At 47.6% G+C, this 24,870-nt stretch overlaps 1 protein-coding gene across 2 annotated transcripts in view; it reads right to left on the reverse strand.

The window, feature by feature from the left end:
• The window catches only part of ATG14 (autophagy related 14), an 87,266-nt gene extending 63,448 nt beyond the window's left edge, over nucleotides 1-23,818 (reverse strand). Inside the window, exon 1 of one of the 2 annotated variants that reach the window (XR_010190488.1) lies at nucleotides 23,312-23,818. Coding sequence is in view for 1 of the 2 variants with exons in the window: in XM_063947955.1 (XP_063804025.1) it covers nucleotides 23,312-23,547 (236 nt within the window). In the remaining variant the exon portion in view is untranslated. The remainder of the gene's footprint in view (nucleotides 1-23,311) is intronic. The other variant, XM_063947955.1, reaches the window with a different exon arrangement.
• Nucleotides 23,819-24,870: the final 1,052 nt, after the last annotated feature.

Below are 24,870 nucleotides of genomic sequence, written 5' to 3' on the forward strand. Positions count from 1 at the left end.
ACGTCAGAGAAATTTATTTCCAGTTATCTGTGATCTGTTACTTGTGATCTGGACCCTGCCTCAACCAAGCTTCCAATAGGGCACAGGTTCTCAAACTCGGTCCTCAGGACCCCACACAGTGCATGTTTTGCAGGTCTCCTCACAGAATCACAAGTTAAATAATTTGCTCCACCTGTGGACCTTTTAAAATGTGTCAGTGAGTAATTAATACACCTGTGCACCTGCTGTGTTACCTGTAAAACATGCACTGTGTGGGGTCCTGAGGACCGAGTTTGAGAACCACTGCAATAGGGTGTATGGATATAAGAGGACCTGTCTGTGTAAAATTGTTCAATGCGCTCTGCAGACAGGCATTTTTACGGAATCCTAAAAGGCAGCAATTGTTAGACCTCTTCTTAAAAACCGAATTAACTACAGAACGGTAGCAAACCTTCCTTTTCTAGGAAAAGTTATTGAGAAAGTAGTTGTGGTTGCAAATCAACAGAAAACCTGCCTGAAAACCCATAATATTTATGATGCAATTCAGGAGAAGACATAGCACTGAGACTACCCTAATATGTGTGTGGCTGTTTAATCTTCTGGATCTCTCTGCAGAATTTGATACTGTGGACCACGCGCTTCTGATATATACTAATTACCATCAATGCCATTGCCATGTGATGTCCCACAAGGTTCTATACTATCTCACATGCTTTTTGCAGTATACAAGCTACCACTGGGTGAAATAATCAGGTGTCATGGCCTGGTCTACCACTGCTATGCAGAGGATACACAACTGTACTTGTCCTTTGCTCTGGGCACTGAGAACCTAATAACCTTAAATGGCTGTCTAGCTGAGCACCAGGACAGGTGTGTCAGGGTGGGCATCCTGCGGATTCTATAGAACTCTTAGAAAATAAATGAAAAATATACCTTATGGTAAGAACTTACCGTTGATAACGTGATTTCTCTTATGTCCACAGGTATCCACAGGATAACATTGGGATATGGTTGAGCGACAGCGGAAATGGCACCAACATCGTCACGAGCTTTCTGGCCTCCCAGGAAGCATCAGGGCCTTCACCATATAGCCCCGCCCACTGACTCAGTCAAATCAGCTCTTTCCACAGTGATTTAGGCAGGAGCATCGGGTAGAGACCTGTTTAGGCGATAAGAACACACATGCACACCCTTCCATACAAGAGGGAAGAGGTTTTAGTGGTTGTCAAGATCCTCAAATCAGGTGCGTCAGGGTGGGATCCCTGTGGACATAAGAGAAATCACGTTATCAACGGCAAGTTCTTACCATAACGTATATTTCTCTGGCTGGGTCCACAGGATTACATTGGGATTCCCAAAGCCATTCTAGTGGTGGGAACGCTCCTGATTACACAGGAGGACCTTTCGCCCGAAGTCTGCGTCATGAGAGGCAAAAGTATCCAAGGCATAATGTCTAATGAATGTGTTTATGGAAGACCATGTGGCTGCCTTACATATCTGTTCTGCTGAAGCACCCGGTTGAGCTGCCCATGAAGGACCTACCTTACGTGTAGAGTGGGCAGAGACATTAGCCGGAGTAGGGATATCTGCATGAGAATAAGCTTCTGATATTACCATTCGGACACATCTCGCCTGCGTCTGTTTACTAGCAGGCCATCCTCTTCTATGAAATCCGTAGAGGATGAAGAGAGAATCTGTTTTCCTGATGGCACTAATACAATCTATGTAGATTCTTAAAGCCTGGACCACGTCCAGCGACGCTTGTCCCGCAGATAGTCCCGATACCTGAAAAGCTGGGACTACAATCTCTTCAATTCAGGTGAAACTTTGATACCACCTTTGGAAGATAACCAGGAGACTTAGGAAAGGAGACTTATACGATAACGCTCCTAAATCTGACACTCTTCTGGCTGACGCCATTGCCAGTAGAAAAAATAAGCTTTTACTTACCGGTAAATCTATTTCTCGTAGTCCGTAGTGGATGCTGGGGACTCCGTAAGGACCATGGGGAATAGACGGGCTCCGCAGGAGACAGGGCACTTTAAGAATGAATTAGGACTACTGGTGTGCACTGGCTCCTCCCTCTATGTCCCTCCTCCAGACCTCAGTTAAGGAAACTGTGCCCGGAAGAGCTGACAGTACAAGGAAAGGATTTTGGAATCCAGGGTAATACTCAAAACCAGCCACACCAATCACACCGTATAACTTGTGATAACTTACCCAGTTAACAGTATGAACAACAACAGAGCATCAGATAAACCTGATGCAACTATAAAATAACCCTTATTTAAGCAATAACTATATACAAGTATTGCAGAAGTAGTCCGCACTTGGGACGGGCGCCCAGCATCCACTATGGACTACGAGAAATAGATTTACCGGTAAGTAAAATCTTATTTTCTCTAACGTCCTAGTGGATGCTGGGAACTCCGTAAGGATCATGGGGATTATACCAAAGCTCCCAAACGGGCGGGAGAATGCGGATGACTCTACAGCACCGAATGAGCAAACACAAGGTCCTCCTCAGCCAGGGTATCAAACTTGTAGAACTTTGCAAACGTGTTTGAACCCGACCAAAGTAGCTGCTCGGCAAAGCTGTAATGCCGAGACCCCTCGGGCAGCCGCCCAAGAAGAGCCCACCTTCCTTGTGGAATGGGCTTTTACAGATTTTGGATGCGGCAATCCAGCCGCAGAATGAGCCTGCTGAATCGTGTTACAGATCCAGCGAGCAATAGTTTGCTTTGAAGCAGGAGCACCCACCTTGTTGGATGCATACAGGATAAACAGCGAGTCAGTTTTCCTGACTCCAGCCGTTCTGGCTACATAAATATTCAAAGCCCTGACTACATCTAGTAACTTGGAATCCTCCAAGTCACGAGTAGCCGCAGGCACCACAATAGGTTGGTTCAAATGAAAAGAGGACACCACCTTCGGCAGAAATTGCGGACGAGTCCGTAATTCTGCCCTGTCCATATGGAAAACCAGATAGGGGCTTTTACATGACAAAGCTGCCAATTCTGACACACGCCTAGCCGAAGCTAAGGCCAATAGCATGACCACTTTCCACGTGAGATACTTTAACTCCACGGTCTTAAGTGGCTCAAACCAGTGAGATTTCATGAAACTCAACACCACGTTAAGATCCCAAGGTGCCACTGATGGCACAAAAGGGGGCTGAATATGCAGCACTCCCTTTACAAACGTCTGAACCTCAGGAAGAGAAGCCAGTTGCTTTTGAAAGAAAATGGATAGGGCCGAAATCTGGACCTTTATGGACCCTAAATTTTAAGCCCATAGTCACTCCCGACTGTAGGAAGTGAAGGAAACGGCCCAGCTGGAATTCCTCTGTAGGGGCCTTCCTGGCCTCACACCAAGCAACATATTTTCACCATATACGGTGATAATGTTTTGCCGTCACATCCTTCCTAGCCTTTATCAGCGTAGGAATAACTTCATCCGGAATGCCTTTTTACGCTAGGATCCGGCGTTCAACCGCCATGCCGTCAAACGCAGCCGCGGTAAGTCTTAGAACAGACAGGGCCCCTGTTGCAACAGATCCTGTCTGAGAGGCAGAGGCCATGGGTACTCTGTGAGCATTTCTTGCAGTTCCGGGTACCAAGTCCTTCTTGGCCAATCCGAAACAATGAGTATTGTTCTCACTCCTCTTTTTCTTACGATTCTCAGCACCTTGGGTATGAGGAAGAGGAGGAAACACATAAACCGACTGGAACACCCACAGTGTCACTAGTGCGTCCACAGCCATCGCCTGAGGGTCTCTTGACCTGGCGCAATACCTTTGTAGCTTTTTGTTGAGGCGGGATGCCATCATGTCCAACTGTGGCAGTTCCCATCGATTTGTAATCTGTGTGAAGACTTCCTGATGAAGTCCCCACTCTCCCGGGTGGAGGTCGTGCCTGCTGAGGAAGTCTGCTTCCCAGTTGTCCACTCCCGGAATGAACACTGCCGACAGTGCCTGCACGTGATTCTCTGCCCAGCGAAGAATTCTGGTGGCTTCTGCTTCTTGTGCCGCCCTGGCAGTTTACATGAGCCACTGCGGTGATGTTGTCTGACTGAATCAGCACCGGTTGGTTGCGAAGCAGAGGCTCCGCTTGACTCAGGGCGTTGTATATGGCCCTTAGTTCCAGGATATTGATGTGCAGACAAGTCTCCAGACTTGACCACAGCCCCTGGAAGTTTCTTCCCCGAGTGACTGCCCCCACCCTCAGAGGCTTGCATCCGTGGTCAGCAGGACCCAGTCCTGTATGCCGAACCTGCGGCCCTCGAGAAGGTGAGCACTCTGCAGCCACCACAGAAGAGACACCCTGGCCCTGGGGGATAGGGTGATCAGCCGATGCATCTGAAGATGTGATCCGGACCACTTGTCCAACAGATCCCACTGAAAGGTCCTCGCATGGAACCTGCCGAAGGGAATGGCTTCGTATGACGCCACCATCTTTCCCAGGACTCGCGTGCATTGATGTACAGACACCCGTTTTGGTTTTAAAAGGTCTCTGACCAGAGTCACGAGCTCCTGGGCCTTCTCCTCCGGGAGAAACACCTTCTTCTGGTCTGTGTCCAGAATCATGCCCAGGAAGGGCAGTCTCGTCGTAGGAATCAGCTGTGACTTTGGAATATTCAGAATCCAGCCGTGCTGTTGTAACACCTCCCGAGAGTGTGCTACGCTGATCAGCAACTGCTCTCTGGATCTCGCCTTTATGAGGAGATCGTCCAAGTATGGGATAATTGTGACTCCTTGCTTTCGCAGAAGCACCATCATTTCTGCCATTACCTTGGTAAATATTATCGGTGCCGTGGACAGACCGAACGGCAAAGTCTGGAATTGGTAATGACAGTCCTGTACCACAAATCTGAGGTACTCCTGATGAGGTGGATAAATGGGGACATGCAGGTAAGCATCCTTTTATGTCCAGAGACACCATAAAATCCCCCTCTTCCAGGCTCGCAATAACCGCCCTGAGCGATTCCATCTTGAACTTGAACCTTTTCAGGTAAATGTTCAGGGATTTTAAATTCAATATGGGTCTGACCGAACCGTCCGGTTTCGAAACCACAAACATTGTGGAATAGTAACCCCTTCCCTGTTGAGGGAGGGGAACCTGTACCACCACCTGCTGGAGATATAATTTGTGAATTGCCGCTAACACTACTTCCCTTTCTATGGGGGAAGCTGGCAGGGCCGATTTGAGGTAACGGTGAGGGGGCATCACTTCGAATTCCAGCTTGCATCCCTGAGACACAATCTGCATAGCCCAGGAATCCACCTGTGAGCGAACCCACTGGTGGCTGAAAATTCGGAGATGCGCCCCCACCTGTGGAGCCCTAGCATCATGCGGTGGATTTAGTGGAAGCCGGGGAGGACTTCTGTTCCTGGGAACTAGCTGTATTGTGCAGCTTCTTTCCTCTACCCCTGCCAAGAAAAGACGCACCTCGGACTTTCTTGCCTCTTTGCGACCGAAAGGACTGAATTTGGTAATACGGTGCTTTCTTCAGTTGTGAGGGAATATATGGCAAAAAATTTGACTTCCCAGCCGTAGCTGTGGAAACTAGGTCCGAGAGACCGTCCCCATACAATTCCTCAAACTTATAAGGTAAAAACTCCATGTGCTTTTTTGAGTCGGCATCACCTGTCCATTGCCGAGTCCACAGGACCCTTCTGGCAGAAATTGACATTGCATTTATTCTAGAGCCCAGTAGGCAAATGTCTCTCTGGGCATCCCTCATATATAGAACAGCGTCTTTTATATGCCCCAGGGTCAGTAAAATAGTATCCTTGTCCAAGGTATCAAGCTCCTCAGACAGAGTATCTGTCCATGCTGCCACAGCACTACACATCCAGGCCGACGCAATTGCCGGCCTCAGTAGGGTACCTGAATGTGTATAAACGGACTTCAGGATACCTTCCCGCTTCCTATCCGCAGGATCCTTTAGGGAAGCCGTATCCTGCGACGGCAGGGCCACCTTCTTAGATAAGCGTGTCAAAGCTTTGTCTACCCTAGGGGATGATTCCCAGCGTAACATGTCCGTTGGCGGGAAAGGATACGCCATAAGTAACCGTTTGGAAATCTGCACTTTCCTATCAGGAGAATCCCAAGCTTTTTCACATAACTCATGCGAAGGGGGAAAGGTCACTTCTTGCCTTTTTTCCCCAAACATATAAACCCTCTTGTCGGGGACCGGGTTTACCTCTGAAATGTGCAATACATCCTTCATAGCTATAATCATGTAGCGGATGGCTTTAGCCATTTTAGGCTGCAACTTTACATCATCGCCATCGACACTGGAGTCAGAATCCGTGTCGATATCTGTGTCAACAATCTGGGATAGTGGGCGCTTCTGAGACCCTGACGGCCTCTGCGCTATAGGATCAGGCATGGGTTGAGACCCCGACTGTCCCAAGGCTTCAGCTTTATCCAACCTTTTATGCAAGGAGTTTACATTATCATTTAACACCTTCCACATATCCATCCAATCAGGTGTCGGCGCCGTTGGCGGAGACCCCACATTCATCTGCACCTGCTCTGCTTCCACATAGCCTTCCTCGTCAAACATGTCGACACAATCGTACCGACACCACACACACAGGGGATGCTCTATTTGAGGACAGAACCCCCACAAGGCTTTTTGGAGAGACAGAGAGAGAGAGAGTATGCCAGCACACACCCCAGCGCTATATAACCCAGGAATTACACAGTAACTTAGTGTTTACCCAGTAGCTGCTGTATTAGTGAATTTGCGCTAAATTTATGTGCCCCCCCCCCCCTCTCTTTTTACCCTCTTTCTACAGTGATTCTGCAGGGGAGAGCCTGGGGAGCTTCCTCTCAGCAGAGCTGTGGAGAGAAAATGGCGCTGGTGAGTGCTGAGGAAGAAGCCCTGCCCCCTCAGCGGCGGGCTTCTGTCCCGCGATTGTGAAAAATAATGGCGGGGGCTCATGCATACCGTATATACAGTGCCCAGCTGTATATATGCTCTATTTTGCCAGGAGGTACTCAATTGCTGCCCAGGGTACCCCCCCCCCTGCACCCTACAGTGACCGGAGTGTGTGGGTTAGTGTGGGAGCAATGGCGCACAGCTGCAGTGCTGTGCGCTACCTCATATGAAGACAGGAGTCTTCTGCCGCCGATTTTGATGTCTTCTTGCTTTACTCGCCGGCTTCTGGCTCTGCGAGGGGGACGGCGGCGCGGCTCCGGGAACGGACGACCAATGGTGAGTTCCTGTGTTCGATCACTCTGGAGCTAATGGTGTCCAGTAGCCTAAGAAGCGCAACCTATCCCCAGTTAGTAGGTTTGCTTCTCTCCCCTCAGTCCCACGTAGCAGAGAGTCTGTTGCCAGCAGACCTCTCTGAAAATAAAAAAATCCTAATAAAATACTTTCTTATTAGCAAGCTCAGGAGAGCTCACTAAAGTGCACCCAGCTCTGACCGGGCACAGATTCTAACTGAGGTCTGGAGGAGGGACATAGAGGGAGGAGCCAGTGCACACCAGTAGTCCTAATTCTTTCTTAGAGTGCCCTGTCTCCTGCGGAGCCCGTCTATTCCCCATGATCCTTACGGAGACCCCAGCATCCACTAGGACGTTAGAGAAAGTACTTTAGCCGTTAACCATTTAAGATCTGCTCTCTTAAGTGGTTCAAACAGAGGATCCTGGAGGAATTTAAGAACTAAATTCAAATCCCAGGGAGCTGCAGGAGGAACAAATGGAGGTTGAATATGTACCACTCCCTGAAAGAAAGTACGCAATCTTTCACTGAAACCATACAGTTAATGCTGATTCTTGAACTCTCAAACCTTTATCCAATCCTGGTTGAAGGATATCCAAAATCCTGGATACTCTAAAAGATCTTGGATTCAAATTTTTTCCAGTACACCAATGAATATAGGCTTGCCATATTCTATGATACACACGGGCCGAAGAAGGCTTTCTTGCTCTAAGCATAGTTTGGATTACTCGATTCGAAAATCCTCTAGCCTCTAAGATAAAGGTTTCAACAGCCACGCCGTCAAAGACAGGCGGTCCAGATGACTGTGACAACAAGTACCCTGCATTAGCAGATCTGGACGTTGAGGGAGCCGTATCGGTGCTTCCACGGACATCCTCAGTAGATCTGTGTACCAATGCCTTCTTGGCCGAGCTGGAGCAATTAGAATTATTGCTCCTTTTGCTTGCTTTATTTTTCTCACTACTCTGGGTAACAGAGTTATTGGGGGGGGGGGAGGGAGTTACTTCCTCCATCAGTCTCTTGCTGTGAGTTCCTCCTTGATGATTGAGGTATGCTACTGCGGTCGCATTGTCTGAGCGGATCTGGACTGGTCTTCCTTGCAGACTGTCCTTTGCCTGAACTAGAGCCAAGTAAATGGCCCTCATTGCCAACAGATTTATTGGCAGGCGACTTTCCCATTCGGTCCATTTTCCCTGGAACCACAGGCTTCCGAGTACCGCCCCCCCAGCCTTGCAGGCTGGCATCTGTTGTCAGGACTGGCCACTTTAATCCAAAAGGGTCTCCCCTTGTTGAAATGGTCTGTCTGTAGCCACCATGCTAGAGACCTTTTTACGTTTACTGGAAACTTTATCATCTGCTTTTTTATCGTCTGATGATTTCCGTTCCATTTGGTCAGAATAAGGTGCTGCAATGGTCTGGAGTGGAATTGCGCATATTCCACCATGTCGAAGGTTGATACCATCAGACCCAACAGTCGCATTGCTGCATGGACTGACATTGTCTGGGCTTGCAACACTTCCTGAGCCATGACCTGCACCGTGACTATCTTTTTCTCTGGTAAGAGAACTTTCTGTAGGTCTGAATCCAATATGGCCCCCAAATGAACCATCCGCTGTGACAGATTCAGGGACGACTTTTCCTAATTTATGAGCGACCCTGGTCTCTGTAAACAAACTGTCTGTTGAAGATGGCTCAACAGTAAATCTTGCGAATGTGCTAAGATTAACAGGTCGTCGAGGTATGGGAATATTCTTATCCCCTGTTAGCGCAGACAAGCTGCCATAACCACCATGATCTTGGTAAACACCATGGGTGCTGTATCTAGCCCGAAGGGCAAGGCTTGGAACTGAAAATGTTCCTGGAGGATGGAAAACCTGAGGTAGAACTGATGCAACAGTGCTATAGGCACATGTAGGTAAGCTTTCCCGTACATCCAGAGATACCATATAATCTCCCGGTTCCATAGCCAACATTATGGAGCGTAAAGTCTCCATGTGCAACTTCGGGATCCATATGTATTCGTTCAACATTTTCAGGTTGAGAATTGGTCGATATGACCCATTTGGTTTCTGGATTAGAAATAGATTGGAGTAAAACCCCTGTCCCCTTTGTGATGGAGGTACTGGGACAATCACACCTGACTGCAGTCATTTTTGGACTGCTTCTTGCAGGGCATTGGCCTTCGACTCTATACGAGACGGGCTGGTACAAAAAAAGTCTTTGAGGAGGCTGCCTCCTGAATGGGAACCCATACCCCTGAGATACTACCTTCTGCACCCAAGCATCTGTTGTTGACTGTTGCCATATGTGTGCAAAATGAAGGAGTCTGCCCCCAACCCTGGAATCCTCCAGGTGGAGGCCCGTCTCTTCAGGCTGACCGTTTCTGTTCAGGCTTGGAAGCTGGCTTTTTGCTAGCCCACTGCTTCCTACTCCTGGTTTTAAACTGGGGTTGCTTAGGCTCCTCTTTAGCTTTTGCTTTGCCAACGAAAAGAGCAAAATTTTAAACCCTTGGACTTAGGGTTATAGGTAGCCGGAAATCTGACCTTCTTTGATTCAGCCTCTGATTCTAGGTCATCCGATAAAGGTTTTCCAAATAATATATTACCAACTAAAGGCAATGCTTCCAATTCTTTCTTGGATTCCGCATCTGCCTTCCAGGTACGTAGCCAAACTGCTCTGCGAGCGACTACTGTCAAGGCTGAAGCTTTAGAAGCAACTGTACCTTCATCAATTGCTGCTTCTTCCAATATTGGGCAGATTGTCTTAGACGGCTAAAACGATCCTCTTGCTCCCTACTAGGAGAAGAGATGTCCTTCTCTAGTTCCTCTATCCATTCGCCCATTGCCTTTGCTACCCAGGCCGAAGCCATAGCAGGTCTTACCACTGCTCCTACTAGAGAAAATATATTTTTCAAAAGGCTATCTACCCTTCTGTCTGTGACATAATTTAGTGAGGTAGATGACAGTGGTAAAGCAGATTTATGCACAAGTCGCAGAACATGTGCATCTACTTTTGGAGGAACTTCTCTTTTCGAACACTCCACAGCTGGAAATGGATAATAAGAATCCCATCTTTTAGGAATCTTATACTTCTTACTGGGCATCGCCCAAGACTCATCCATCACTTCCGAAATTACCTAGGTAATTTGCCCGGCGCTGTCAAGAGGATATGCTTGACCTTTAAGCTGCTGTTTAAAGGGATAGTTAGTCCCTGGAAGAACAATGGAATAAGGGTATATACAGCGCTAAAAAAAACTGGATATGGAAAAACAATCACAATTTATTATAAAAATTGTTGCAACAAATAGACCATTAAATTCATATATATAAAATAATTTTTCATATAAAAATGTGTCAAACAGGGCAGGCACAGCAAGTTTGTTTGGTGTATTACCACACGAGGAAGCCGGACATGATGCACTGATAAGGATCCCTGGAATTGTGCCACAGTCCTGGGTGCAGTTTTCAATGCTAGCAGATTAAAGTCCAAATGTAGAGGCAGACCTTTATTTGCTTGGTTCCGGACCAGATTCAGTCCTATTCAAAGCTGGATCTCTTGCGCCTTTGTGGACTTCTGCAAATTTCCCAATTGCTGATGGACTTCTAGGCTTGTTCCGGGTATAGATGATAAATTCAGTGATGCACGGCTCCTTAAAACCAAGCGTTTCGCTGTATCCACAGCTTTATCAAGGTGACAGCGAAACGCGTTGGTTTTGAGGAGCCGTGCATCACTGAATATGAAAAATATATATATCTATCTCTCTAGTACGGGTATAGTACTGTAAAGGACTGAATATAAAAGAGGAGGGGGGGCGGTGTAGAGGTACGGCGACCACGTGTATTTTTAAATTTATAGAAGTACTATAAAATAGAAACCCAGCATAAAAATACAAATTTAATGTGTAAGACAAAAAAAAAAAAAAAAAATTTTTTTTTTATTTTTTTTATTTTTTATAAAGCTTCCCTATTGGCCTCCATTAGCACTGAGATAAGTTCCTTATATATTAATTCTTGGCATAGCAGTGTCTTTTAATTTTTGCTGATAACTTTTTTATGTCTGTTACTCTCATTTAATTTGTATTATTTTTATGCTGGCTTTCTATAATTTTATAGTATTTCTATAAAATTTTAAAATACACGTGGTCGCCGAACCTTGACTGACTGACTGACTGTAGCACCCACTTTGTAGTTATAACAGAAGTGACCACCGCTGTCTCTCACTCACCACATTTTTATTACACCGTGAGCGTAAGAATTTTATGTATATGCAAAGACAAAATAAGAATTTACTTACCGATAATTCTATTTCTCATAGTCCGTAGTGGATGCTGGGAACTCCGAAAGGACCATGGGGAATAGCGGCTCCGCAGGAGACTGGGCACAAAAGTAAAAGCTTTAGGACTAGCTGGTGTGCACTGGCTCCTCCCCCTATGACCCTCCTCCAAGCCTCAGTTAGGATACTGTGCCCGGACGAGCGTACACAATAAGGAAGGATTTTGAATCCCGGGTAAGACTCATACCAGCCACACCAATCGCACCGTACAACCTGTGATCTGAACCCAGTTAACAGCATGATAACAGACGAGCCTCTGAAAAGATGGCTCACAACAATAATAACCCGATTTTTGTAACTATGTACAAGTATTGCAGACAATCCGCACTTGGGATGGGCGCCCAGCATCCACTACGGACTATGAGAAATAGAATTATCGGTAAGTAAATTCTTATTTTCTCTGACGTCCTAGTGAATGCTGGGAACTCCGAAAGGACCATGGGGATTATACCAAAGCTCCCAAACGGGCGGGAGAGTGCGGATGACTCTGCAGCACCGAATGAGAGAACTCCAGGTCCTCCTCAGCCAGGGTATCAAATTTGTAGAATTTAGCAAACGTGTTTGCCCCTGACCAAGTAGCTGCTCGGCAAAGTTGTAAAGCCGAGACCCCTCGGGCAGCCGCCCAAGATGAGCCCACTTTCCTTGTGGAATGGGCTTTTACAGATTTTGGCTGTGGCAGGCCTGCCACAGAATGTGCAAGCTTAATTGTACTACAAATCCAACGAGCAATAGTCTGCTTAGAAGCAGGAGCACCCAGCTTGTTGGGTGCATACAGGATAAACAGCGAGTCAGATTTTCTGACTCCAGCCGTCCTGGAAACATATTTTCAGGGCCCTGACTACGTCCAGCAACTTGGAATCCTCCAAGTCCCTAGTAGCCGCAGGTACCACAATAGGCTGGTTTAAGTGAAACGCTGAAACCACCTTAGGGAGAAATTGAGGACGAGTCCTCAATTCTGCCCTGTCCGTATGAAAAATTAGGTAAGGGCTTTTATAGGATAAAGCCGCCAATTCTGAGACACGCCTGGCTGAAGCCAGGGCTAACAGCATTACCACTTTCCATGTGAGATATTTTAAGTCCACAGTGGTGAGTGGTTCAAACCAATGTGATTTTAGGAACCCCAAAACTACATTGAGATCCCAAGGTGCCACTAGAGGCACAAAAGGAGGCTGTATATGCAGTACCACCTTGACAAACGTCTTAACTTCAGGGACTGAAGCTAGTTCTTTCTGGAAGAAAATCGACAGGGCCGAAATTTGAACCTTAATGGACCCTAATTTTAGGCCCATAGACAGTCCTGTTTGCAGGAAATGCAGGAAACGACCCAGTTGAAATTCCTCTGTAGGGGCCTTCCTGGCCTCACACCACGCAACATATTTACGCCAAATACGGTGATAATGTTGCACAGTTACATCCTTCCTGGCTTTGATCAGGGTAGCGATGACTATATCCGGAATGCCTTTTTCCTTCAGGATCCGGCGTTCAACCGCCATGCCGTCAAACGCAGCCGCGGTAAGTCTTGGAACAGACAGGGTCCCTGCTGGAGCAGGTCCTTTCTTAGAGGTAGAGGCCACGGGTCCTCCGTGAGCATCTCTTGAAGTTCCGGGTACCAAGTCCTTCTTGGCCAATCCGGAGCCACGAGTATAGATCTTACTCCTCTCCTTCTTATGATTCTCAGTACCTTGGGTATGAGAGGCAGAGGAGGGAACACATACACTGACTGGTACACCCACGGTGTTACCAGAGCGTCCACAGCTATTGCCTGAGGGTCCCTTGACCTGGCGCAATATCTGTCTAGTTTTTTGTTGAGGCGGGACGCCATCATGTCCACCTTTGGTTTTTCCCAACGGTTCACAATCATGTGGAAGACTTCTGGGTGAAGTCCCCACTCCCCCGGGTGGAGGTCGTGTCTGCTGAGGAAGTCTGCTTCCCAGTTGTCCACTCCCGGAATGAACACTGCTGACAGTGCTATCACATGATTTTCCGCTCAGCGAAGAATCCTTGCAACTTCCGTCATTGCCCTCCTGCTTCTTGTGCCGCCCTGTCTGTTTACGTGGGCGACTGCCGTGATGTTGTCCGACTGGATCAACACCGGCTGACCCTGAAGCAGAGGCCTTGCTTGACTTAGGGCATTGTAAATGGCCCTTAGTTCCAGGATATAAATGTGAAATGACGTTTCCATGCTTGACCACAAGCCCTGGAAATTTCTTCCCTGTGTGACTGCTCCCCAGCCTCTCAGGCTGGCATCCGTGGTCACCAGGACCCAGTCCTGAATGCCGAATCTGCGGCCCTCTAGAAGATGAGCACTCTGCAACCACCACAGGAGAGACACCCTTGTCCTTGGAGACAGGGTTATCCGCTGATGCATCTGAAGATGCGATCCGGACCATTTGTCCAGCAGATCCCACTGAAAAGTTCTTGCGTGGAATCTGCCGAATGGAATCGCTTCGTAAGAAGCCACCATTTTTCCCAGGACCCTTGTGCATTGATGCACTGACACTTGGCCTGGTTTTAGGAGGTTCCTGACTAGCTCGGATAACTCCCTGGCTTTCTCCTCCGGGAGAAACACCTTTTTCTGGACTGTGTCCAGAATCATCCCTAGGAACAGTAGACGTGTCGTCGGAATCAGCTGCGATTTTGGAATATTTAGAATCCACCCGTGCTGTCGTAGTACTACTTGAGATAGTGCTACTCCGACCTCTAACTGTTCCCTGGACCTTGCCCTTATCAGGAGATCGTCCAAGTAAGGGATAATTAAGACGCCTTTTCTTCGAAGAAGAATCATCATTTCGGCCATTACCTTGGTAAAGACCCGGGGTGCCGTGGACAATCCAAACGGCAGCGTCTGAAACTGATAATGACAGTTCTGTACCACAAACCTGAGGTACCCTTGGTGAGAAGGGCAAATTGGGACATGGAGGTAAGCATCCTTGATGTCCAGAGACACCATATAGTCCCCTTCTTCCAGGTTCGCTATCACTGCTCTGAGTGACTCCATCTTGAATTTGAACCTTTGTATGTAAGTGTTCAAGGATTTCAGATTTAAAATAGGTCTCACCGAGCCGTCCGGCTTCGGTACCACAAACAGCGTGGAATAATACCCCTTTCCCTGTTGTAGGAGGGGTACCTTGATTATCACCTGCTGGGAATACAGCTTGTGAATGGCTTCCAATACCGCCTCCCTGTCGGAGGGAGACGTTGGTAAAGCAGACTTCAGGAACCGGCGAGGGGGGAGACGTCTCGAATTCCAATTTGTACCCCTGAGATACTACCTGCAGGATCTAGGGGTCCACTTGCGAGTGAGCCCACTGCGCGCTGAAATTCTTGAGACGGGCCCCCACCGTGCCTGAGTCCGCTTGTAAGGCCCCAGCGTCATGCTGAGGACTTGGCAGAAGCGGGGGAGGGCTTCTGTTCCTGGGAAGAGGCTGCCTGCTGCAGTCTTTTTCCCCTTCCTCTGCCCCGGGGCAGATATGAGTGGCCTTTTGCCCGCTTGCCCTTATGGGGACGAAAGGACTGAGCCTGAAAAGACGGTGTCTTTTTCTGCTAAGAGGTGACCTGGGGTAAAAAGGTGGATTTCCCAGCCGTTGCCGTGGCCACCAGGTCCGATAGACCGACCCCAAATAACTCCTCCCCTTTATACGGCAATACTTCCATATGCCGTTTGGAATCCGCATCACCTGACCACTGTCGCGTCCATAACCCTCTTCTGGCAGAAATGGACAGCGCACTTACTCTTGATGCCAGAGTGCAAATATCCCTCTGTGCATCTCGCATATATAGAAATGCATCCTTTAAATGCTCTATAGTCAATAATATACTGTCCCTGTCCAGGGTATCAATATTTTCAGTCAGGGAATCCGACCAAGCCACCCCAGCACTGCACATCCAGGCTGAGGCGATTGCTGGTCGCAGTATAATACCAGTATGTGTGTATATACTTTTAAGAATATTTTCCAGCTTCCTATCAGCTGGTTCCTTGAGGGCGGCCGTATCAGGAGACGGTAACGCCACTTGTTTTGATAAGCGTGTGAGCGCCTTATCTACCCTAGGGGGTGTTTCCCAACGCGCCCTAACCTCTGGCGGGAAAGGGTATAATGCCAATAATTTTTTAGAAATTAGCAGTTTTTTTATCGGGGGAAACCCACGCTTCATCACACACCTCATTTAATTCATCTGATTCAGGAAAAACTACGGGTAGTTTTTTCACACCCCACATAATACCCTTTTTTGTGGTACTTGTAGTATCAGACATGTTCAAAACCTCCTTCATTGCCGTGATCATGTAACGTGTGGCCCTACTGGAAAATACGTTTGTTTCCTCACCGTCGACACTGGAGTCAGTGTCCGTGTCTGGGTCTGTGTCGACCATCTGAGGTAACGGGCGCTTTAGAGCCCCCGACGGTGTTTGAGACGCCTGTACAGGTAATAACTGATTTGCCGGCTGTCTCATGTCGTCAGTCTTTTGTAAAGTGCTGACGCTATCACGTAATTCCTTCCATAAGACCATCCAGTCAGGTGTCGACTCCCTAGGGGGTGACATCACTATTACAGGCAATTGCTCCGCCTCCATACCATTTTCCTCCTCATACATGTCGACACAACGTACCGACACAGCACACACACAGGGAATGCTCTGATAGAGGACAGGACCCCACTAGCCCTTTGGGGAGACAGAGGGAGAGTATGCCGGCACACACCAGAGCGCTATATGATAGATAGATAGATAGATAGATAGATAGATAGATAGATAGATAGATAGATAGATAGATATACACACACACACACACACACACATATACACACACAGGGATAACCTTATATAAGTGTTTTTCCCTTATATAGCTGTATTGATTTATCTGCCAAATTAGTGCCCCCCCTCTCTTGTTTTACCCTGTTTCTGTAGTGCAGGACTGCAGGGGAGAGTCAGGGAGCTTCCCTCCAACGGAGCTGTGAGGGAAAATGGCGCCAGTGTGCTGAGGAGATAGGCCGCCGAGAAGGGGGCGGAGCCTTTCTCCCGCTTTTTTAAGGAAAAACTGGCAGGGGTTAAATGCATCCATATAGCCCAGGAGCTATATGTGATGTATTTTTTGCCATCTAAGGTATTTTTATTGCGTCTCAGGGCGCCCCCCCCAGCGCCCTGCACCCTCAGTGACCGGAGTGTGAAGTGTGCTGAGAGCAATGGCGCACAGCTGCGGTGCTGTGCGCTACCTTATTGAAGACAGGACGTCTTCTGCCGCCGATTTTCCGGACCTCTTCTGCTCTTCTGGCTCTGTAAGGGGGACGGCGGCGCGGCTCTGGGACCCATCCATGGCTGGGCCTGTGATCGTCCCTCTGGAGCTAATGTCCAGTAGCCTAAGAAGCCCAATCCACTCTGCACGCAGGCGAGTTCGCTTCTTCTCCCCTTAGTCTCTCGATGCAGTGAGCCTGTTGCCAGCAGGACTCACTGAAAATAAAAAACCTAATTTAAACTTTTACTCTAAGCAGCTCAGGAGAGCCACCTAGATTGCACCCTTCTCGTTCGGGCACAAAAATCTAACTGAGGCTTGGAGGAGGGTCATAGGGGGAGGAGCCAGTGCACACCAGCTAGTCCTAAAGCTTTTACTTTTGTGCCCAGTCTCCTGCGGAGCCGCTATTCCCCATGGTCCTTTCGGAGTTCCCAGCATCCACTAGGACGTCAGAGAAATATAAGCCTTGATTTCACGTGCAAGTGAATGTTTACATTAACTCCTTCCTGATCTTGTCAGTTATGAAAACAAACACTGGCTGTGCATGTCTGGTGGAGTCACATTGGACAGTGCTTTCTCAGTGTGTGTTGTTCTAGGAACGCAGGACGCAGACAGAATGGAATGAGGTTCAGCAAGCAGACATATGCATGCATGCCTCTACAGAGCACATCCTGTCTCATGGCTGAGGGCACAATGCAAGAGATATAAACATCCTCCAGCAATGTTATTATACACAATATGAAACCTAATCATTACTTCATGAACTTACACCCTTATACAAACTGCTTCTTGTTCACAGATAAAATAATTTAAAACGTGCTTATTTCATGCAGATCATTTATGTTCATCTGAAATACATATACTTTGATCTATGGACTTTGGTTTAGCATTGTACATGAATACTTTCCATTCATCTATAAATACTTCTCATTACTCAGACAGACTGCTACTGGTGCTAGAAAGTGTCTGCAAGTGCATTCGGGCTGTCAAAATGTAACATAAATCACACTCCTAAATAGGATGCATGTTTCCTTAAAAGTGACTTGAATTTAAAAAAACATAATATTATAACATACACATTTTTTTTTTTTTTTTTTTAAATAAAGTGTGTCGTGTGCATTATTTGTTGCTGTATCTCCCACCTAGGGGTACCATTATTTATTCACAAGCAATGTTTCCACCTCCTTATGAAATCACTCTGTAAAGTAATTAGGAAATCCTAAAGTGAAAATATCCAGTGGCACAATTAAAACACACTTACTAGGAATGATAGCATGACTTGTGTATAATCATTTGCATTCCTTTGTGCATAAAGGAATTGGTGACACATTTAAAAAGAACTTTAGCCAACAGGCTGCTCTGTACACTAACAATGGCACATGTTAGAGCCATGATTACATCAACATCTTTGTTTTTGTTTATTTGGCTTCATAAACATTTGGTCCATAGCATCCCGTACATCAATTGTAGGCAATCTAATAGCACTCTGTACGGCCCTCTAATATTCAAAGGGCTACACATTACGCTCAGTAATAAACCTAAATCAATGAGAAAGCGATCTGTAATATTATAGCTGCAGGACTTTTAAAACAGACCTTACAAGCTATGACAAGCAAATCACACAACACAGCAAGGCACCAGAGCAGGAATGCCAGCACCCTGCTACATACATAAACATCAAACCAATACCTTTTTTGTTTTACGTAATCTATTTGACTATTGAGCCATTTCCCTATGTACACACACTCAATTCTTTACAAATGAAAAAGAGAAAATATGGAGTACGCAGAAATTTGAACGGTCCTTTGATATTCCTGTAATTCATATTTGTATGGTCAGCGCTACCTGACACTCACACCAATTATACCTTACTCACTTCCCCAGCCATTGCTATTAACTGAGCCATGAAGGAGAAGGTGTAATGTTTATCTTCAGACTACAACACGTGTGGGAATATCCTGTCTGGCTTTTTTAAAGGGAAGTTCATTTTCAAAATAATGTTATATTTACTTTACTTAAACCACAGTAACGTTGTGATTTTGCTCATTGCGTCAATAAAAGTTAGATTTTAAATTATTTAAGGAAAGAAAAAAATTTTTTTTTACTGGTTTATTTAGAATAAGCAAAAAACAATGGACAACATAGAACACTATCTATTAGCACATTACCTACTGTGAGAAAAAAAAAATTACACTCATTACTAATCAAATCAAACAGTATCTTTGAAAAGATCATTGAAAGATTTTTGCTATTGACAACAATACACTGCAAGTCTGTATGTATCTAGCAAATAAAATCATGGCGATTGTATTTATTTTGTGATAAAAACCATTTAGCGGAGTATACAATTAGCCCAATCATTTTTATTTCCCCCTCGGGTTGATATCGCAATTTTTGACTGATGGGCATTATCGGGCTATTCAATTAAAGCCCTTTTCCCCCCGGTGAAAAATGTAGAATTTTCATGTATAAATACATGGATGTATAGGATCCAGGATAAGTATCCTGGCCCATGCGTTATTGTCGGCTCTGACAGCTATTTATTGGGGATTATGCTTTGCATGCCGGAGACACCCAACGCATAATCCCCAATAAATGCCGGGTATTACGGGTAACTGAAATGACCCCGGTGAATCAATTAGCTGTGGTAAATTGACACAGCTAAAAGAATACCCCCCCACCTCCCCCCTTGAGCTTGTAGCCCTTTGTCAAAAGACCCAAATTCTCTGGAGGTCCCTACACTAGCATAAATGACAAGCACCACTTACTTGCAGTTAAATGCACTCACCTCCAGTGACGTGCAGTGAGGTGAAGCAGAGGTGTCAATTACTGTAGATTTTTTATTTTTTTTTGCAATACAGGTTTATCGATTTTTATTAAATAAAATACAAGAGTCATTAAGTAGTGAACCAACGAAACGGTAAAGACAATAGACGTCATATGCTGATCAAGAAAATACATACGAAAACATACCAACAGTATGCATACAACATTACCCAGTGTAATTCAAACAATATATTTAAGAAATCACAAAAACCTGCCAAGAACAGAGACAAAAAAAAAAAAAAGGGGGGGGGGGGGGGGGAGGGGGTGTATGGGATGGAGTGGAGGAAGAATGATGGGGGGGGGGGGGCTGGCTGGCTAGTGTTTAGCACCCCCCCCCCCCCCCTTTTCAGAGTTACGAATTGAGAGTATACCTGATGAAGGCCAGCTTTCCGCAAGGGTGACTAAAAAAACCTCACCCAAAAGGAGAGAACGAATAGAACCCAAAGCTCAGGCGGCATTCAACAGATACGATTAGGAGGCTTTACATTCCAACCACATTTGTCAAGTATCTAAACTCCTGATGTGGGGGTATCCAATTAGCTGTGATACTGATCGCGGCTAATATTATTGCACCTATCACCTGAAAAATCGGCTTCTGTTTATAGCACCTATCCTATTCCAAAATGGCAATGGGATTTGCGTGTTAATTCTAGCCAGCTTGACACCGTTAACAGGATACTTTATTATCGCATTTGCAATTATTTTTCGCAAAACTGCGATATTGCAGCTAATAGGATTTCAATACCTACCGGTAAATCCTTTACTCTTAGTCCGTAGAGGATGCTGGGGACACCATAAGAACCATGGGGTATAGACGGGATCTGCAGGAGACATGGGCACTTTAAGACTTTGAATGGGTGTGAACTGGGCGCCCAGCATCCTCTACGGACTAAGAGAAAAGGATTTACCGGTAGGTAATAAAAACCTAATTTTCTCATACGTCCTAGAGGATGCTGGGGACACCATAAGAACCATGGGGTTTATACCAAAGCTCTAGAACGGGCGGGAGAGTGCGGATGACTCTGCAGCACCGACTGACCAAACATGAGGTCCTCATCAGCCAGGGTATCAAACTTGTAAAATTTCACAAAAGTGTTTGAACCCGACCAAGTAGCTGCTCGGCAGAGTTGTAATGCCGAGACCCCGCGTGCAGCCGGCCAGGATAAGCCCACCTTTCTGGTAAAATGGGCCTTCACTGATTTCGGTTACGGCAATCCAGCCGTAGAATGAGCCTGCTGAATCGTATTACAGATCTAGCGTGCAATAGTCTGCTTGGAAGCAGGCGTTCCAATCTTGTTGGCAGCATACAGGACAAACAGAGCCTGTTTTCTTAAGTTGAGCCGTTCTGTCGACATAAATCTTCAAAGCCCTGACAACATAGAGAGATTTTGACTCCGTGAAAGCGTCAGTAGCCAATGGTACCACAATCGGCTGGTTCATGCGCTAACTCAGACACCCGCCTTGCGGATGCTAAGGCCAATACCATGACCACTTTCCAGTTGAGAAATTTCAACTCAACCTTCTGTAAAGGTTCAAACCAATGTGATTGAAGGAAACGCAACACCACGTTAAGATCCCATGGTGCCACTGGGGGCACAAATGGAGGTTGGATGCGCAAAACTCCTTTCACGAAGGTCTGAACTTCTGGAAGGGAGGCCAATTGCTTTTGAAAGAAAACCGATAAGGCCGAAATTTGTACTTTAATCGAGCCTAACTTTAGGCCCGCATCCACACCTGCCTGCAGGAAATGGAGAAAACGCCCTAGCTGAAATTCTTCCGTAGGAGCTTTCTTGGATTCACACCAAGACACATTTTCTCCAAATACGGTGATAATGTTTAGACGTTACTCCTTTTCTAGCCTGAAGAAGTGTGGGAATAACTTCACTGGGAATACCCTTTCGGGCTAGGATCCGGCGTTCAACCGCCAAGCCGTCAAACGTAGCCGCGGTAAGTCGTGATACACGCACGGCCCTTGCTGTAACAGATCCTCTCGTAGAGGAAGAGGCCAGGGATCTATTATGAGTATTCCCTGAAGATCTGGATACCAAGCCCTCCTTGGCCAGTCCGGAGCAATGAGGATCGCCGGAACCTTCTGTGAAGACCTCTTGATGAAGACCCCACTCTCCTGGATGGAGATCGTGTCTGCTGAGAAAGTCTGCTTCCCAGTTGTCCACTCCTGGAATGAAGACCGCTGACAGAGCGCATGTATGTCTTTCCGCCCAGCGGAGAACTTTTGTGGTCTCTGCCATTGCCGCCCTGGCGGTTTATGTGCGCTACTGCTGTTATATTGTCCGATTGTATTAGAACGGGCAGGTTGCGAAGAAGACGTTCCGCTTGAAGAAGGCCGTTGTAAATGGCCCTTAACTCCAGAACGTTTATGACCATTTTCCCTGGAAGGTTTCCCCCTGTTTGACTGCTCCCCAGCCTCGGAGACTCGCATCCGTGGTTACTAGGATCCAGTCCTGGATCCCGAAACCTGCATCCCTCTAGGAGGTGAGAGCTGTGCAGCCACCACAGGAGTGAGATTCTGGTCTTGGAGGATAGGATTATTTTCCGATGCATGTGCAGATGGGATCCGGACCACTTGTCCAATAGGTCCCATTGAAACACTCTGGCATGGAATCTACCAATATTTAGCAAGCTCAGGAGAGCTCACTAAGGTGCACCGAGCTCGTCCGGGCACAGATTCAAACTGAGGTCTGGAGGAGGGACATAGAGGGAGGAGCCAGTGCACACCACTATTCCTAATTCTTTCTTAAAGTGCCCTGTCTCCTGCGGAGCCCGTCTATTCCTCATGGTCCTTACGGAGTCCCCAGCATCCACTAGGACGTTAGAGAAAACTGCTATGGAGCTCCCCTAGCCGTGATCGGCTCCTCCGGGCATATTTTCTAAACCGAGTCTGGTAGGAGGGGCATAGAGGGAGGAGCCAGCCCACACTCTCAAACTCTAAAAGTGCCACTGGCTCCTAGTGGACCCATCTATACCCCATGGTACTAATGTGGACCCCAGCATCCTCTAGGATGCAAGAGAAACATATCGTGGAGCGCAGGATAAGTCCTCTTCTAATTTAGTTTTATTTGTTTTGTAGGGTGCCTAAAACAGCCTACACCCCTCCCTAGCAACTCCCCTGACCTGGCATGCGCAGCAACGCTCCACCACACGTGTGTCAACTCCTTCCCCAAGCCCCTGCCCAGAACCCGTGGCAACGCCCCTTCCCCCCCAAGCCCCTGCCCACATACTAGCACATGTGGCAACTGTACTACCCATGCCACTGCCCAGCATGGCAACTGTCCCCCATGGCCCACACGCATGGCAGCTGCACCCCCACCCCATGCCCCCACACGCATGGCAACTGCACCCCACATGCCATGCCCCCACACGCATGGCAACTGCACCCCACCCTGGCACACCCCTGAACACCTACCCAGGCACACGTAGCAACACTTGACACATACCACCTTATACTGGAGGTACTGTTATTACCGACTGACCTGACGGCACATTATCCTGCATAGCTAAACATTCTCTCTGAGAAAGACAGGCAGGGCACCAATAAGAGTGACAGAATGCCTGCTGTAGTGACACCCATCCCCCAACACAACTATTGCCGTGACACCACGGCCAGACACTGCTTTACAGGGATTGGGCCAGTGACCTATTGGGGTAACGAGCATTCATGATGTTTGAGCCCCGGGAGACCCCGCCGCGGTTACCTCTCAGTGTCCCTCCCGTCAAAGAAGATGAAGTCCCCGCTCTGGACGCACTTGGCGCAGGTCAGCCTGCGGCGTGTGGTGTTACACAGCGGGCACCGCTCCACCGCCACATACAGCCCCTCTGCGTCATCCACCGGGTCGGCCGGCTCCGCTCCTTTCCGGGGGCTCCAGGGGCCCCCGGTCACCGCCGCAAGGTACTGCCAGCTCGGGACTCCCTTCCCACTGGGAGACGCCATGTCCGCCTCTAGTCACCGGCTCTTGTCACGTGGGGTTTTGTTTTCAGTACGGTGCATTCTGGGAGGAGGCGGGGCTTCGTCTGTTTATATGGTGAGAACAGAGGCGTGTCCTCGTCACCTGCCCGGCTGCCCGTTACCCGCCGCCAAGGAGGGAGGGACGGCGTAACGGGATGTGCCGCTAGTGGTAGGGTGGACAGTAAAAGATGGAGGCCGGGTGTGCGGATAATGAGGATATAGGAACCGGTTGTTGTATCTGTGGCAGCGGTTGGGGTACTCCGTGTTCTGCACTTCAACCTGAGGAGGATAATGTTACTTTATGTAATGGTGCGGTATATCCCACTAATATGATTGGACATATTAGATCACATGACCGTGTATTATATCCACTGACCACACATTTCCCAGCAGCGTAAACATGTACCTGGCCTACTGCCCATTAACACCAAACCCTCATCACTGACCCTCACAGCATCATTAACAGGGACATTAGGTACTCACTGGCAGCAGCGCATCCCTATCTCACTCCAAGCAGCACAGCAGTACATCACTGCCAGCTGTCCATCACTGCCAGCTGCCCATCACCGCCTCACTGACAGACATACACATTTGGACAGAAAAAAATGTAAATAATTTTCTCCGACGTCCTAGTGGATGCTGGGACTCCGTAAGGACCATGGGGAATAGCGGCTCCGCAGGAGACAGGGCACAAGAATAAAAGCTTTAGGATCAGGTGGTGTGCACTGGCTCCTCCCCCTATGACCCTCCTCCAAGCCTCAGTTAGATTTTTGTGCCCGAACGAGAAGGGTGCAGGCTAGGTGGCTCTCCTGAGCTGCTTAGAATAAAAGTTTATTTTAGGTTTTTTATTTTCAGTGAGTCCTGCTGGCAACAGGCTCACTGCATCGTGGGACTAAGGGGAGAAGAAACGGACTCACCTGCGTGCAGAGTGGATCGGGTTTCTTAGGCTACTGGACATTAGCTCCAGAGGGACGATCACAGGTTCAGCCTGGATGGGTCCCGGAGCCGCGCCGCCGGCCCCCTTACAGAGCCAGAAGAGCGAAGAGGTCCGGTGAAATCGGCGGCAGAAGACGATCCTGTCTTCAGACTAAGGTAGCGCACAGCACCGCAGCTGTGCGCCATTGCTCTCAGCACACTTCACACTCCGGTCACTGAGGGTGCTGGGGGGGAGCGCCCTGAGACGCAATATAACAGATGATACCTTAGGTTGGCAAAAGAATACATCACATATAGCTCTTGGGCTATATGGATGTATTTTAACCCCTGCCATTATTACAGAAAAGAGCGGGAGATAAGGACGTCGTGAAG

This window comes from Pseudophryne corroboree, chromosome 12 (assembly GCF_028390025.1).
Source record: "Pseudophryne corroboree isolate aPseCor3 chromosome 12, aPseCor3.hap2, whole genome shotgun sequence".
NCBI classification, from domain to species: domain Eukaryota; kingdom Metazoa; phylum Chordata; class Amphibia; order Anura; family Myobatrachidae; genus Pseudophryne; species Pseudophryne corroboree.